Source organism: Apus apus, chromosome 2 (assembly GCF_020740795.1).
Source record: "Apus apus isolate bApuApu2 chromosome 2, bApuApu2.pri.cur, whole genome shotgun sequence".
In the NCBI taxonomy this organism is placed as follows: Eukaryota; Metazoa; Chordata; class Aves; order Apodiformes; family Apodidae; genus Apus; species Apus apus.
Window position 1 is genome coordinate 112,728,582 of NC_067283.1, and position 18,567 is coordinate 112,747,148.

General features: G+C 39.4%; 1 protein-coding gene across 4 annotated transcripts in view; it reads right to left on the reverse strand.

Annotated features, from left to right (window-relative positions):
• The window catches only part of NOL4 (nucleolar protein 4), a 201,266-nt gene that overhangs the window by 76,221 nt on the left and 106,478 nt on the right, over positions 1-18,567 (reverse strand). For all 4 annotated transcript variants that reach the window (XM_051611489.1, XM_051611487.1, XM_051611488.1 and 1 more), the window contains exon 6: positions 1,969-2,252. In XM_051611489.1, coding sequence (XP_051467449.1) covers positions 1,969-2,252 — 284 coding nt within the window. The remainder of the gene's footprint in view (positions 1-1,968; positions 2,253-18,567) is intronic.

Below are 18,567 nucleotides of genomic sequence, written 5' to 3' on the forward strand. Positions count from 1 at the left end.
TTCTTTTTGGCAGAGAATTAGTTCCTTGTGATACCCTTGCTCAAGCGCATCTAGTGGATACTGCACCCAACTAGGAGCTTGATTTTCTGCATTGTTCAAAATCAATCAGCTCAGTGATGGCCAGAACACTCCTCTGGAGAGGTCCAGTAACCTGAATCACCAGAGCAAGGCAAGAGGACTTCCTTTATCAGGCCTAGGGCTTGTAAAACATTTTCTGACTCTAGCAGGTAAGATACAGCTTCAGGTATAATAATAGTAATGACTTAAATGAGTGTATATGTATGTATATGAAACACTGAGGTGCTGTACAGTCCCATTCTATTCTAACACACTGGTGGGTTTTGTTCCTTCTAAAAATACTCTGTAATTCTTTTAAAATTTAAAAAGTAGTAGGAGAATTAATCTGTAAAACATTAAATTGGCCATAAAACCATTATTTTACTCTACATTCAGTTTACAAATATCTGACAAACATTTGTTTATCCCTGTACTATGCTCTTCCTGGAGTCTTCACTATGTATTTAACAATCCTTATTGCATACCTAACAAATCATATACTTAAATGAACTGCAGACATCAACATGAGTTTCACTAGGACAAAAAGGGGAGATAAATCTGCATTTTGTTGGCAGTATAGAGTGTGTAGGATGACAGTGAGTGATGAAAGAATATACCAATGTGGGGGATGATTCAGGCCTCTTAAAATTTGTAGAATAACAAAGAATGAGATGGCTTTGATTGTCATCTCAATTCATGATGAACAGATTTTTAACACTTTTTGATAATTTTTTTTTTTGCATCTGATTTGGAACTGATTAAAATTGGAATATAGCATCAGGCTGTGTTCTTGTCTTAGCTATAAATAAAGCAATGAATACAGGAGTTAAAACTTTAGCATAAATAAACATTGTTCTCTAGACATCAGTCATGTACAATCCTTTTCTGGATATACCTAGAAAAAGCTATTTTCCATATCACTCCTATTTCAAAGCCCTGCAAAAAATGTGGCCATTCAAAGTATATCTATGTTGTCAGGTCATTTTGTAGTGGGCTACTGAAGGCTAGTGACTAGCATCAATAGTATTTGGATCCAGTACTAACACCCTGTTACTGCTGCTGTAAAAGTGGTAATCCAGTTGGGAGATACCAGATAAAAACCAGGAACTTGTCATCAGAAAGATCAATGGATACTTTTTTTTTATAAAGGACATTTCTTCACCCTCCAGACAGCCCGCCTGCATGACAAACACCTCCCTAGAAAGCTAGCTACCTAATCTATAGGATCTGTCTGTATCTACAATATAACCACTCTGGCTGCTTCTTACCCACATAATGGAACCTACAGAGAAAGGCCCTCAGGGGATTACAGCTTCTTAAAGCAAACTTGTCAGTTTTAATTCAGGTTAGGTGCCTGCATAACATAAACAATCAAGAAGGAACAAAATCAGTTCCTTTCAGATGTTGGTAATTCACATGCAGTAATTTGCTCGAGCATACACATTTAACATTCATAAGGATTCATTCTACAGATACATAATACATGTAATGAGATGGTCATCTATAAATATACATAGATATATGTATCTCAGTATACATACATATATGTATCACATTATATATGTGTTGATATATACCTTTTTTTTTTTTTTAAATGAGCAATGTAGACAGTTCTCAATAAATGGACCAATAAAATTCATGTCTGATGGAGAACTGCACTGTTTTTTGTCAGTGTTTCAGCCTATATTTATGTATTAACCCAAGTACATCCAAATACACGTAATGTATGTATGCATTGCATATGTGTAGCAGAGGATACAAATCTATGTATGGCATTTGAGTAATGATGTGACAAAAGTTAGACACATTGGCATAAGTGCTTAGCTGGGAATAACCTTTGGTTTGGCCTCAAAGATGTTTTCCTTTTCTAAGCTACACACTTCATATCTGGAGCATGTGGAAGCATCTTACCTTGCTTCCATTTTCTCTTGCCTCCCGTTCCATCTTGAGATCAGAAATTAGGAGAGTCTTGTATTTGTTCTTTCCATTACTGCTGTGATCATCTAGTCTGTATTCTGAAGTCAGCTGAGCAGAGAGGGGACTGTCACTCAGGTTCAGAGGCTGCTCATCCTGCTCCAGATTTGTTTTGCCATTACTGTTGGTTTCTGCCATCTCCCTGCAGTGTGTTCCCCCTGAAGCATTGGAACTGTGTCCCACGGTCTCATTGCCATTAAAACTCTCTGCGGCTGAATCATCTATTAAAAAATATATATTTTCAGTCACATGCCACATCATCATCTCTGTCCAGTTCAAACATAATTTATACCTTCACAATGTTTTTCAAAACAGAATGAAAATGGTTTCTATTACTAGCACCAGTACATTTCTGCAAAATGTGCACACACACTCCTCCACATTTTCAAGTAAAAACTTTATGTAAATCCATAAAACATTACTAAGTTAAGGGAAATTATCTGGGCTGACACCTTAGTGTCACTGTGTACAAAAAAAAAAAAAAAAAGTGTCACAAAGGATTTTTAGGGACAAAGTGACAAAGTCTGCCTTAATCCATCTGTCTGTCCATATGTCCATGGATCTATCTAGACTCTTAAACCTTGCTCATTCCTGCAGCATTGCATATTTTTGAAATCAACAGAAATGCACGTGGTACTGAGAGAGAGAATCTAGTTGGCAGGTTTTAAGGGTGCAGAGCAGCATATGTCATATACATAAACACCCTCTTGCACAGCTACAATGTAAATACATCTGATGTATTCACTGCTGGCAGTAGAGATCATATGTTAAAAGCTGACTCCAGAAAAAAGATTCTCTTCATTTTGTTCAGGTGCTTATTCACTTTGCTCATTCACTCTGTGTCATAAGATACCTAAAAATACTGTTTCATTAAATTATCAACCTGAAAGTTACATCTGAAAATGCTGTATGTATTGTTGTTAGCCCTAAGATTTTACAGCTTAAATGTATGATTAACATGTGTCTTCCCATGATTATGGGTCTATGTATCCTGTGGTTGTCAGCACTAGCATTTGCCACCTGTGCTACTACTCAGACCATCTTTACTTCTAAACAACATTTTGGCCAACAGCTAACCAGTAAAACAATTCATCCTTTAATGGAATAAGTGGCAGCAGAATTTGGCCCTCATTGCGCTTACTTCTTGTTCTCTAATCACCTCTTTTTTGGCAACTTAAATGGTTTTGCTAATGGTGTAAACACCTACCCAGGGTTCTACAGGCCTATGCTTATAGCAGACAGTGAAGCTGGAAACAAAATTGGGGGGTTAGCAGCTTGGAATGTGTATACATTGAAACTGGAGATATGGGATGAGATGGACCTTAATGTATTAGTACCTTAAAATACCATCTACTTTCGGGCCCTTCTAAATAACTTCCATGGAAATCAAACAAACACATCTATATACACATGGAATTAAAAAAAAATAATAATAATAAAAAAAAATCAAGGCACGTTCTTTAAAGGATGTGCATAGAAATACTTGTGCTTGAAACTACATGATTAATCAAATTGTTGACTCTCCATCACTAATACAGGAAAAAACACCTATTCACCACCCTCAGATCAGAATTTTAAAAGTTAAAAAAATATTGTATGAATGGGTAATGATCTAATTCAATTAAGTACTTAGCCATAGACAAGCCATCATACATCATTGATTTGTTTGCTGTACTCATCCAACGCTTTCATGTCATGAAGTATACAGGATTAGACACACATTCTGAACACATTTTTTAAATTGATTTGTTTTGTAAACCTGAAAAAAATTCACCTAGTTTAATGAAAATACATTATTAAAATAATTTAAATGTTTTTGTTAAATGAACTTTTTTGGGTTTGCAAAATGCTTTATAATTAACGGTTGCAATAAAAAATAAAGCTATGTTTTGGTATGAACAACTTTTACGTTACCTCTTACAAATAGAAATGTTTACACAATAAAAGACATAACATTCCTAGAATAAGACTTTTAATGCGTACACAAGGCCATCTTGCAACATAGCAATGGAAATGTTCTGATTTAAAAACCTGGGGCTGCTTGAGGATTTCAGCTACATAAATGAATAAGGATTAATCCTAAATAAACTTCATCATGCCTTGAGATTTATGTCATACAGGTCATAATCCATTGAAAAGGTTAAAATTCTAAATGCAGTTTCAGAAATAAATGCACAATTTTATTACTCTGAACAATAAAATGTTCCACCATAGGGTCTTTATTTTTTTAAAAGAAAATAGTATTTACAACTCAATTTGAAAGCTCTGAGATAGCAGAAAGAAATCCAGGTTTCTTCTTTAAGAAACACTTTTGTTGCAGCTGCTTTGTACTTACGATCATTAACATGTAATTGGCTTCTTGATTATCAGTTTAACCAGTGACAGTTTCAAATTAATTAAATCAATTACTCAAGTCACTGAGTGAGGGATGCTCCTCCCTTTGAAGGGCTCAGAAAATTCCCTGCTGTTGGGAGCAAAGACTGAAACAAGTGAGTAACCAGAGGCTGCAAAGAGCCATCTAAAAGCTGGGGGCACTGCCTATTCTGCAGCACACAAGCCTGATCTCTAGGCAACTTCTGTGTACTGACACCCAAGTGTCCTGGGTCACGTAGTGCTGAGGAGCCACCAGGACACTGATGGCTAAATGGGAATGGTGGAGCAGGAAGAGAGCTGTGCCTAGAGGTAGATCCAGAAACAACCAAGCCCAAAGCAGGGCTGTTAGTTTTGGCTTGTAATCATAAGCAATAATGCTTGCATTTCTTTTCATTTTTCCCCCTGAATGATGAATGGTTGACAACTAAAACTCACACATGTGTAAGCATGTTACAATTCAAAAGGAAAACAAAACAAACAACAAACAGATTTACTACATTTGTTCTAAAACACAACTGTTGAAAAAATTCCTATGCTGAGTAAATGTGATCAAGCATTACAACACTTTGAAACAATAACACAGTATTTACGTGATTTTGGCTTTGCTTGGCAAAAGCTTAGTTACTTCATGGTAAATCTCAGTTTGTACTATAAAGTCAAATAGCTGCTTTTATAGTCATTTAACCTTGCTTGTTAGAAACAGGAACTATTGTCTGTCAGGATAATGCTCCGGAGAATGGCTACAATGGCTATAAATCACACCATTGCCAAGTATAGATAAATATGTATTGCCATAAAAGAAACCAGGAAGAAGTGTGGTCTAGTGCTAGTAGTTCCTTACAGATGTTACCATAGTAAATAAATTACATGGTTTTGTACATTTATCATCCCTGGGCAGTTGGTCTGTTTTTGCCAAGAATAAGGCTACTCTAAAGCAAGAGTTTCTGAAGTATCAGAAACACAGACCACATCAGGAATAATTTGTTTTGGGGAAAAAGGTAGGAGGGTCTTTCCCAGGAGAGGAAAGGCACGTTCACCCTCGGATACAGACACCCATGCCCCATCACCTTCAGGCTACACTTGCACTCACCGGGCTGAGGGCCGAGCCACCCTGCTCCTGAGCCCCCAAGGTCTGCAAGCACAGCTGCCAAGGACCAAGGCTGGTTTCACGGGGTCCTGTCCCTCGCACCACCCTTGCCAGAGGTGACTGCCTCTCTACAGGGAAGGAGGTGAGAGCTCACTTCCTCACTGTGCCTGGTGTGGCCGGTTGAGCAGGGGCTGCACCTCAGCCAGGGCCTGGGTAGGGACCAACAGTTTGCTTGCACCATTTTCTGACCTTCATTTATCACCAAACCTCAGCAACAATAAACTGCTAACACTGAAAGCCTGTTCTCTCACCAAATATATGCATTTCCTCCATTCCGCAGAGGCAGAGGCATGGTGGCTTGGGAAGAGCTGCGCACAGGCCCAGGGAAGGGGAGGCTTTGCCCAGCTATGGCCACCAGCAAGTGCTTTTCCGGGACAGCTTGCCAACAGCTCCTCTTCCAGAGCAAGAACACCGCTAGCAGCAGGCACCGAAGGAAACGGCCCTTCCCTGGGGCAGTGGAGAGGCTGCAGGAGCGCAGCTGGGGAACATGGTAGCACCCCTGGCGCCCACTGGCATCACGGCAGCAGTTGGGGACAAGTTGGGTCCCAGCCCAGCTCCAGCCCCTCGGTGAGGACCCCGTGGTACAGGTACTCTCTGTGTTACAGGTAATTCTCAGAACAAGAACTGCAGTAATTTTCCTGCTTCAAGTTAGTTTCTTACTTTTCGTCACACTGCAATAGAGCTTCCAGCTCCTCCTTCTAGAGCACCCTGAGGTGAACACTAAGTGACACCAGCTTTGTTTTGGCAGACTTAAGAAGACTTCTGTCTGAGAACTTTCCAGGCTCATTGCAGTCATGACTGCATTAGCTACTTCCCCTACTTCTAAAGGAAAATTGGAAATAGTGGAAGAAAATAGAATGCTAAAGAAAGCCAAGCAAACAGATGCTCTGAATACAAGTTTTGATTCTCAGAACCATTGCATCTTTCACTTCAATTATCTGTCACAGACATTTGCATTATCACAGCCTAAACTTCTGACAAAACCCCAGTTTCTGTCTATGTAGCACCTTGGATTCTGCAAGGTGCTTTCCATGACAGTTGATAATTTAATGGCACTCTGATTTAGAGGAGGAAACTGGATCTTAATTGACAGGATTATGTTCTCCTACCAAACAACATCTAGACTTAGGAACGGGCAAATGACATATACTGTTAGAATTAGAGATTATTCTGTTACAAGTTAAAATACAGTTTTTCCACCCAGAGATAACTGTCTTCAGACCAGATATGTCAAATGCTCAACAGGATTCTCAGTATGAGTTCTTTCTTAAAGAACAGCAAGTTGAAGTGTGCAGAAAATCTGGTTGGAATAACAAGCCCATCAAACAGTTTTTTGAGGGATCTGCACTCTGATATCAGTATCACAGAAGTACTGTGAATCCCCAGCTAAAGTACATACATACACATCTCACTTGTCACCTTCAGAGAAAAATCTCCAGATGTTTTAAAGGATCTCTTGCATCACTCCAAGTGATCAATTTCATACTACAAATCACCCAGAATTCATATATTGCTTGCAGATAAATAGGGAAGGAGCCAACAAGCCATTCTACATAAAGACAGATATCTGAACAAATGCTCACCCTCTCTCAATTTAATTCTCAGACTAGAATTCAATTAATATTATAAGTATGCTTAAATAGTTTATAAAGCTGATTTCAGAGATTAATTCAAAGAGATGTCAGCTACCTGAAACTTACTGCCTATTTTACTAGTCAGTAACCCACAGTTTTGGCCTTCAGCTCTTAACATTAGTGTGGCACAGTCCTACAACCATACAGCCACATGGAAGCTCAAATCTGCTGAAAGGACAGATGGTGACGGGTCAGGGAGCTAAGCAACCCTCTCATTAACAGTAAGAATTAATCAAGAGACCCAAGATACCAGAACAGCTCTAACACAGCTCCCTTTTTTGTCATGAAGCAAAGCAGATAGCCTTATGGATTCACCCTGGGCAAATCATGCTTGACAAACCTGATTGCCTTCTACAACAACATAACCAGCTTGGTTGATGCAGGGTGAGCAGTGGACATCGTCTACCTGGACTTCCCCAAGGCTTTTGATGCAGTCCTCCATAACTGCCTCTTGAAGACATTGATGTGCTATGGCCTGGACAAGTGGACTGTGTGATGGGTGAGGAGCTGGCTGACAGGCTGCACTCAGAGGGTGGTGGTCAATAGTTCTTTTTCAAACTGGCAACCGGTCATGAGTGCAGTCCCTCAGGGATAGATATTGGGCCCAACGCTGTTTAATACCTTCAGAAGTGATCTGGATATTGAGATCGAGTGCACCCTGATTAAGTTTGCAGGCAACACTAAGTTGAGTGGGGAAGCAGGCACTCCAGAAGGGAGAGCCACCCTCCAGGAAGATCTGGCCAGGCTGGAGGAGTGGGCTAACAAGAATCTCAGTAAGTCCTATGTGAACAAGCGTAATATCTTGCACCTGGGAAAACCTAGCCCAGGAGTGCAGCACAAGTAGGGACCCCCCTGGCTGGAGGGTAGCTCTATGAAAAAGAGCCTGGAGTTCCTGGTGAAAAACAAGCTCAGTATGAGTGAACAGTGTGCTGCAGCAGCAAAGAAAGCCAACAGGATGCTGGGTTGCATCAACAAGGGCATCACCAGCATTGATAAAGAAGTCATGATCCCACTCTACTCAGCACTTGTCAGGCCATACCTGGAATAATGTTTTCATTTCTGGTCTGTGCTATACAAAAAGATGTGGACAGGCTTGAGAGGGTTCAGAGAAGGGCCAGAAAGATGATCAAGGTACTGGGAAGCCTGCCATACAAGGAGAGGCTGAGAGAACTGGGTTTGTTCAGTCTGGAGAAATGAAGGCATAAGGGAGACCTTATTCCCATATTACAGTACTTAGAGGGGGGCTACCAAGAAGATGGAGACTCCCTTTTTACAACAAGTCACATGGAAAAAATGAGGAGTAATGGGTCCATGTTACTCCTGGGGAGATCCTAACTGGACATCAGAAGAAAATTTTTTTGGAGAGAGTAAGAACAGTGAGACTTCAGGATAATCTACCCAGGAAAATGGTAGATTCCCCAACACTGGACAATTTTAAGACTCAGCTTGATGAGGTATTGGGCTACCACATCTAAACCATGTTCCTACCTAGAAAAGGTTGAATCAAATGATCCTTGAGGTCCCTTCCAACCTGCCATTCTATGATTCTTTGATTACTGAAGAAGCAGACAAAAAAACAAGGAGACATTCCAACTACATGAGGGTCTCCCACAGGCTAAAACCATTCCTGGTGATAATGAGTCCAGTTAATGACACCAAGTGAACAAGGCAATTGTTGGGGCCACTTTGTTCACCCTGTTCCAAGAAGTGGAGATGGGAGAGGGTCACATACGCAGCCCAAGCAGATACTGATGCCTGCAGACTCCAAGGTAGCATCCACACAGGTTAAACAAACACTTTGAATGGTTGCCTGTTGACAGAAGATCTCTGAGGGCCACAGTTACTGTAAGCTGGGTAACTGTTCTTTCTAAAAGGAGGAGATTGGATATAAATTAATTGAGTGGGATGAGTGAGACTAAAGCTGCCGGGTCTGCAAGTGCAGGCTGTCACAAAACCTGCTCTTAAAGATTGTCTACCAAAATCCTGCATGATTAAGATTGCTTTAGTTTCTTTGGTCTTAGCAAGACCAGGCCAGGTCATGCTAAGTACCAGTTTATGCCCTTGGCAATCTGGTTCATTTGAACAGGATCACTTGCAATAGACAGCATTGCAGACCAAAGAGGGACAGACTCCAGACCAGTTTTGAGTTACTCTGCTATTCTCTTTAACCTTTGGATTAAATATTGCACACGCTTTATTTTTCCTATGTTAAAATAAAAATTTAATTAAAATAATAAGCTACATAAGCAAGGGATAGGAACACCATGAATCAGACAAAAGGTGGTGTAGAGTGCTGACTCACGAGAACTTCTGTGGTATGAAATAATTATAGAGACTTTTCTAAAAGAACTCGTAAAAAGGTGAGGTCACATTTCACTCCAACCGCTTTTCACAAAGACCATTTAATACCAATTTGTCACAGTTATGTATTCAGTCATGCTTAATTTACTCCACAACTCAAGTTTCAAGCACAGGTTCAGTACATAACTTAAAAGCCAGCCAAAATCAACTATATCTATTCATCTTCTCCATTCCCTTTCATGTTTATATAAAGAACAGGGGTTGAATTAATGGAGGTACAAAGGTGATTTCAGACCCTCTATTATTCCCTATTTCATAAGGCATAAGAATGATCATAGTTGGTCAGATCAAAAATCCATTTAGTCCCAAATGCTATCATCTCTAGCAGTGGCTATCAGGAGATGTTGAGGAGAGATGCTAAGGCAAGCATATACAATTCTTCCACCTATGGCTTGCTAAGCATTAATAATTTCCAACTCAATGTCTTTCTGAGCTAGATGTGGTTTCTAGCAACATACTGACACTCAAAAGATTTCTTTTTCGTGCAAATATCCATTCTCTCTTTCAATCTGTGTAAACCTCAAGTACCCTTCTCTGCTCCTCCAAAAAGTTACTGCCACTATTTCTGTCTCCACTAAAATGTCAGTACTGTGTCAAGGAAACAAGGAAAGAGGACACGAGTGGACCAATGTATGCAAGCTTGTTCTTTCATGTGCAGTGCTAGGGCATTCGTTCCACTACAAGAAAATGGATTAATTGTCCTCTTGAGCTAACATCACTAACAATAACAGTTTTGGAGGAATAGGTCAGGAGCTGCTTCATATCACCACTTACTGCCTGCTTTTATGAGAAGAAAAAGGAACAAAGCAAAGCAAAATACTAATCCTTAGCATTTTCAATAAGATTACAGTAAATCTGATATACATCTGCACATCCACAGTGGAGTCAGTATGAGCCAGGCTGTAAATCTTATTTCATTATTAAACAAGCCCCCCAGTAATTCACAATTTTTTCATGGATATGTCTCTTGTTGGAGGCACAAAACAGGCAGATATTTTATTCAATTATAACATTAAATAACACAACAGTGAACAACTGCCACTCTATGACATAAGCAACTATCAGAAAAATATTAATGCCCTGTCAGTCCCAGTGTTATAGAAGGGCTCATTTATAAAGCTTTGTGAGTGGCTGCATGCCTACTTTGCCCGCAGAGCTACTGCCTCTGCATATACACACCAAGGAGTTGAAGCCGAATGGCTATTAGGAGGGTACTGAACATGTAAATAACCAACTGAAGGGCTCACTGAGTGCACTGTAGTCTTATTGTCACTATGCATCTAGTTCATACTTGTGCTTTGGCATTCCCACTTGAAAAGACATAGCCCTCACTGCCTCTGGGGAGAAAACTGTGGTTTTCTCTTTGCTCCAGAGAAACCTTTAGGCACTTTTTGTGGCAGATGCTTTATCAAGCAGTTCTTAATATAGAAAACCTGCAATTCTTCTAAAATTTTTATGCTACATATGGTATCGTATTCAAATGTCTCAAAGTAATGTGGCATTAATAATTGTGGACATGTTGCAGGAACAAGTTCTCAGCCTGATAACATAGGAGTGATGCCAGAGGTATTGCCTTACACTCATCCCCAACATGACTCCTGAGCAGTTTATTGATATGAAGGCAGAAAATGAGGAAGGCTGGGAGACAGGCAGGCAAGCAGGGCTCGGGACAGACTAACTCTGACTTTTGAGATTCACTCAAATTCCAACCATGAATGCTTCAGCAACAAAGATGTTTGAGATGCCGAGAAAAGGAGAAATGTGAAGCCTTTTCCTTGAAGTAAAAAGAAGTAACCTAAGAGATCTCACCCTCTTCTCTTTCTTGCCCTGTCTGGAAGATGCTTATGCTTCTCTAGCTAAAGGCTGCCGTGGGTAGCAGCAGCTGCTGCTGTTCCTGGCAGCAAGAAGAATCTGGTGCTGTGCCAGCAATAGACAAAAGCATAACACAAAGGCCTAAACGTCAACCCAAATGGGGCTGAAAGGAATTATGTTAAACTTAGCTCTCACTCAGACCTAGTGCATGTGTGCAATGTCATATTTTACTTCATCAGGATCTGCCAGAGGACAAAAACAAAGAGGAAAGATCAAGCTGGAGTCAGCAGAGAAAATTATCTGCAGACTGGATGCCCCTGATATTGGCATTTTTCATAAAGCCCTAAAATTTAGCCTACTAGCTTTGGTGTGTCGAGTGGGGTGACACAGCGAGATCAGCCTGTACTTCCTTTTGGAAGAGTGAAGTCTTGAGCACAACCAAGACAAATGATCACTTAACAACTCTGCACCCCCTCAGCAAACTGCTGCCTGCTCCTCTACAAAGGCAGCAAGGCTATAGAGTAGGACAACTTCAGGTTCATTATACCCCCTCCATCAGTAAAACTGGGAGAGAGAGAGAGAGAGAGGAGAAGCCTTAAGAGCAAACAGAAGTTACTTCTTCAAGTTTCACACATCCTTACCAACATTTAACCCAAATCCCTGCTTGGGCTCCCCTGTACAAATTGCTGGATTGCCTGTCTGCTATATTCCTAGCAGAAAACTGAGCAGAAGTTTCCTCTTGAAATGCAAAAAAAAAAAATAATGTCTTTTAAGATTTTGCATATGACTAGAAGACTACAATGAAGTAGAAACAAAATAAAATCTTACATACACAAGAAAAAAAAAGAAAATAAATGGGAAAATTTATAGATGCCTGTCTCCCCAGTGCTAGCTTAAGTCCCAGAACAGTGGGACAGAGTCAGTGCCTTTCTCCTGTGCAGTGACTATCCTGTTGTAAACACGTTATCAGCAGCGCAAAGAGGAAAATAAATAAATAAATAAATAAATAAATAGATAGATAGAGATGGAGCAGCTATCAATGATTTAGAAAATACCTAAACTTAAGTTGCTACATTATTTGATTAAGATCAGAGGTTTGAACTTGCCTCTCTCAACCCTAGGAAAAATGCACTATTAGGATCTTGGACTTTTGGTCCAAAATCTTTAAAATTTGAGAAGCCTTTGAAGATTAATTTTTTTTCAGAACTCTGGTCATTTCAACATTATCTTTTGCTGTTGAAGAACACCTGAGACAGCTTTGATTTGAAGTATCTCCAACGAATGGCAAAAAAACACTCAACAAGCTTGGTGAAAATCACTGCTGTGGAGTGCCTTTTATGAAGATGTGATCGTCTGATTCTTAAGCACTGTTTTCCCCAAATGCATTCTGTTTAAACTTCAGCACTGAATTCTGCAGTTTCTGAAGTTTCCTGCACTACAAGTCCCTGCCAACCTCAACCCACAGCTGCTGCTGCAGGAAATTAGGATAAAACAGTAGAAGATAAAAAAGTAGAGGTTGAGCTTTTCTATGAGAAGTGGACATATGCTGACTGCACATTTACAGACAGTAAAAGGACTGGTATTGTTAATGTAATTTCTACATTTTGTGGTAACCACAATATGAGCTATCAAAACCAATCTTCAGTAGTTTATATAGCAGCAAAGAGCAGAATGGGAGGACATTAGTGAACATCATGGTACTTTTGCCCTCAGACTCGAATACCCAAAACATAGTTTTGATCAGATCCCATTTGCTTTGCTGCTGGCTGAAAGCATTCACAAATCACAGAAGCAATCAGGATTGCTGCTGCTGTTGCCATCAACCCACACATACAATAGTTGTCTTCTCCTCAGCATGTTTCAGAAAACAATTTTAACCATAATGACTAGAGAAATTACAAACTCTAAGTGACTGATTATCCATCTGAAGACAAACCATTAAAGGGGTCCACACCAGGATACCATAACTAATCTATTGTCAAGAATAAATTTGCAATGAGAAATTAAAATGCGCTACATGGGAAAAGATTGATCGCTCAAATCTTGAGCTCACATTAATTCTCCTAGCCTCTGTAAAAATCCAGGTGGACTCTTCTGGCAACAGAACAACAGAAACCCTGGATTCCCATCGTATAACTTTCTACTACGATTGCAATTTTGATGTTACCAATATTAAACATTTGAAATGTTTATATTTGGAATATTAAATAAACCTCAGCATTGCCCTAGAGGATGCATGCAGGCCCTTCGTGCTCCTTTTAGCCACCTACTGCCATGGCTTTACAAAGGACATCTGTAGAAGACTAAAGAACTCACTTTGCTATGGCTAGAAACATATAAAACTAAAGTAATAGAGCTGCAACAAGAACTATTCCACTCCTTTTAGTATTAGGGCTGTCAGACAGACAGCACGTAGTATCTTGACTAGCACTAGAAACAGAACTTGCCCAGGAAATCTTGGTTTCTCTCCCTCTGTTTTTGACTCTGCTGAAAACGAACACTTCTGTATAGCTTATCTCTTCAGCTAAAGAACTTACTATACAGAAAGCCACAAAGCCAGCAGCCCAGCACTGGGAAAGTACTTTTTAATTAACTGCTACAAAGCTGGACAGAAGAACACCATACACAGGTCTGAAATCTACTTTTGGATGTGTGTGATCTTAAGCTTACTTGAGTTAACAGAAGCCAGTGTGTGCAGCCTGTGAAATAATTTAGTCCATTAAATTAATGCAATTTACATGCAATTAGTGGCTTCGGAGTTTTGTTTTTGAAGAGAAAAGGAAGATAAAGGAGGTTTAAAATAATGAAAATATTCTCATGTGGCTGGTTATCACTGTTTCAAATTAGGGCACACTGTCAACTCAAAGGATATTTTTAGATCCTTGCAGATTTGTTTAAACAAAAGAAAACTAGAAATATTAGTAAAAATATTTGAGCTTATGTTTAAAGACAACAACAATCTCAAAAGATTTAAATGTCCTGTTTCAACTGAAGATACATTTCTACCATTGAGGGGCAGTTCTGCTACCTTTAAATTGGCCAGTTACAGTCTCTTTGGAAACATGACATATAAAAATAGATTTTAAAGGAACTGAAGAGGCAGAGATACCTAAGGAAAAAAACAACAACCTACTTGCAACCAAGAAAAAATATCAGCACTATTGCTGTTTTCTTACTGTGTGAAGGATATGGGAAGGATAAACCTCTGATACGGAGAGACACATACATTGTGAATAAAGTTTGTATGTAGTATAAATTTTTTATTTCTGTTATTGATTTAATGAGAATACCAGTAGCAAGATTCCTGCTGAAACAGAATAGAGTTTGTGATTTTCTCATATTTGTGGATGTTAAAAGTCAGCCAGGTTCTGTGAGGGGCAGTGTACCACCTGGGAAGTACTGAACATCTTACCTATTTTTCACTGAATGAGTATCTCAGTGAAAGAGGGACAAACTGCAATTAATTCCAAGCAGAGGTTGTAGGCAGAAGCTGTTCTGTACAAGCTGGGGGCGGGGGGGGGGGGGGGGGGAAGGGGTGTTGGTTTGCAATAGTGAGACATGTTTCAAGGAAAGAGAGTGACACAGTTTGAACAGTATTTTTTTCTGATTGGTGTTATAATCCAAAACTTTGATCTGGTGAAATAGTATATACATTATATCTCTGATGCATGGAAAAGATATATCAGAGAGCACTTTAGCCAGTTCAACATCTAGCCAGGAGACAGCCTGAACACTAGGACACTGTGGCACAGGGAGAAGGCAGTTCAGGAAGATGCCAATACTGAAGAGATAAGCCTGGACAGAGGAGTGACCCACTGCTGCAGGGAAGCCAACTGTCCTCAAAATAGGAGAGTGCTGTAGAGGAGCCCTGGCAGAACATGCTACATGTATTATTTTTAAGAGTTTAGGAACTCTTGATTATTTATTTATTTTTAACACAGCAAGCAGAGTCACCTCTGCTTTTTAGTTTCTGGTAAGTCAAGGATATTAATTATATTTAATCGAAGCAGTTTATACAGGAACTTCCTCAAGGCCTGGACACGCCTGAGCATGAACACTCTCTACAAATTCTATCTCCCCTGGTGTAGAGTCCCACTGCTAAAAGAAGTCTTCACGTCCATTTTTGGGAGAGAATGGAACATGGGTTACTGGTTTGGGTGCATGCTTTGAACCTCACTGCACTCCCTCATATGCAGTCAGTCCTGTCTACAGTTGGTGTTTAAAGTTGTCTAGAAACGCAGACAAGGAATTCAAGTCCCTTTGTGAAAATTCAGTCCTACTAAAACTCAGACCAACTTCCTAAAATGACACATTTTGCAGAACACAACAAAGGTGCAACAGTGTTTGACTGCCAAGATCTTTTCATACACAAGTAAAAGGCTGAACAAAAAAAAAAAAAAAAGAAAAAGGAAACAAATAATGACCTTGAGATAAACCCAACTTTTTGGTTAATTCATTTAATCAAAGGACACACAAGGCAGAAAATTTGTGCAGTTAACCATCTAAAGATTTTTAAAAGATGTAAGCAGCTATGTTAAAAAGTGTCACTCTGAAAAACAGCCTCACGGAGGAGGTTAAAATATACAATGAATTCTCTATCAAACATTTCCTTGCGTTACTGTGTCACAGAAGGGACTTAATCAGTAACTTGGTTTGACAGATAGTAAACAGTAATTTCTTAGTGCTTGTTCTAATGCAGAATATTTTATTAATTTTCTCGTACCCTGATCCCCACTTTGCTTGGCACTTGTGTGGAATCTCTGTCACCCATCTGGCTACTACAGACTCCAGGTCAGCCTGAAAAATGCCTTAAAGCTTCCATACTTTTCATGTTTATTTCTGTAGTCAGTCCTTCATATACTATATGTATACTAGCTAATAATTTTTTGAACCACAAAAGAAGATAGACACCATATTTGATTATCAGTTCTCTAACTATTTGGCAAACCAGCCAAAAAATAAATAAGTTTTCAGGGATGACTGCTCTTGTAGTAACCAATCTGGAGTTTACATGTGACTCTTTCTGAGCTGCCCTGGGAGGGAGGAGAAAAAAAACACTGTCCCTTCACTACCTAGTCCATGGACCCAGAGACGTGGAAAAGCAACACAGGGTTCTTTCATCATATCAGTCAAGAGGCTTTTCCTTTTTTACACTACAGACAGACAGAGAAATGAAACATTTGCTGTTTTTTTTAAGTGGACTGAGTGTGTTTATTAGGTTTTTGCAAGAATAACATTTTATATATGAAAAATACCTACCCTTCAAAGGGGAAAACAGGTCTTTTACTACCTCGGTGTTATATTATTATGACACAAATGGGCCTCATTAAAACAAAGACCCCATTTGTCTGCATATGTATATGCAGAAATATGTATTGCAGAAACACACACACACACATATTATACATCTAAACCACACAAAGCATAAATAGATTTAAGTTAGAGAATACTTCTATATATCTAATAACCGTTAAATAACAATAAAGTTATGTTTAAATTAAAAACTCAACAGCAAAAGCATGCATCCTAAAAATGTAAAATGACATAGGCTGAACATATAAACTGCTGGGAAAAAAAAAGTTTAGGAAAAGCTGACAGTAAAAAAAGCAGACAGTTAAAATCTTACTGCAAACAGTATAGTTCAAAGCTGGGAGTCTTGCACACCTATTCGAATGAAATACAGGACCATACCAAAGAAAGACAGAGCATTAAAATAACTAGAAATGAAACAGATAGAATACTCTCTGTTTAACTCTATCAGCAAATAAACAAACATATGTTTCACAAGCTTCATCATGACACACACCACCTTAATTTAGCTACATAAAAATGAGTTCTCTTCAAAGAAAAGCTTGTACTATGACTACACCTTCAAAAAGCTAATGTTTTCTCTGTTTGGGTTTTAATATGAAGAAAAAACAAGGTTGAATCAGAAGTTGTAAATTTTCATGCTTAAAATGATAGTTCAGCACTTTTGCAATGGAGTTTGCAGCACACAAAGATGGGTTTCCTCACGCTTTCCCACTTATTTTCAGCACACAGGAATTCTTAAGCACGCCACACAGTGCATACACAATTTGTCAGGCATGCTCATCATCACTTTACGCACTAAAAGAGACATGATTCAGGTTTCTAGGTGCACATTTTACGATGATGTTTTAAAATTTTATCACCTAGTTTCCAGGGAACTGAGGCTCTGCATCTATATTTGAAATACCACCTGAATGGGTGAAACATATTGGTATTCCACACACAGTCTCCTGCTGTCATTCCACTGTTGGCATGGGACAGTCTTCACCAAGACTTAGAAAACCTCATTCAATATTCCTCTCTGGAGGATCTGACACTTACTGTGAATTCTGCTCTTCAACTTAAATACCAGTGTCTGTGGCAGGCCAATTCTATCATTGCAGATACAGCATCCCTCAGGCGAAGTCCAACCTTTCTCTCGTAGTGCACCCAGGGATTAGCTTGACTTCCCCTAAATTCTCTCCAGTGCACAGTACGAGCTAATCTTTCCTGTAGGAAGCAGGAGATGGGGTTGCCATGACAACAGAGCACATTCTAGCAGTGGGACCACTGAGATGAGCTGAAAAGACGACAGTGAAACATGCACTCAGCCTTCCTTCAGGGCTACGGGCTTCTTCTTCCAGGATTTAATTCCCCTGCAAGTTCACTGACAGGCAAGGAGGTTGATTAGCTATGTATTTTGCTACAGGGAGATTACTAGTTAAGAATACGGTTGAGAGATCATAGCATTATTTAATGAAACTGCCATTCCTGCTTACGTTAAATTGCTGATTTTATAAGCAGTGTGGCTGCTTTTAAACCACTATTTGTTCATACACATTAGTCCTACACTTAGACCACGCTAACATCACCCTGTAATGAAGAAAAAGAAATAAAGTCTCAAGCCAAGACCTGCGTTTCAGCTTTGGTTTTCCAGCGTATTAGGCACAGGGACTTTCTTTAATGGTTTTACACTCATATACATACATGAACACAAAGAGCACAGTCTAACATCTGTGTTTGAAGCTCAAAGGTTCCTGCAGATGGGGGAGGGGATACAAAGAAAAGCAAATCACAGCAGCCACGTGTCATATATAAAATGACAAAACAGCCACAATGAGCTTTGGAGCCCTGTTCATCAGGCAAAAGAAAATTGAGTAATCCATATTATAAATATAATTTATTGTCTGCCCCAGAATA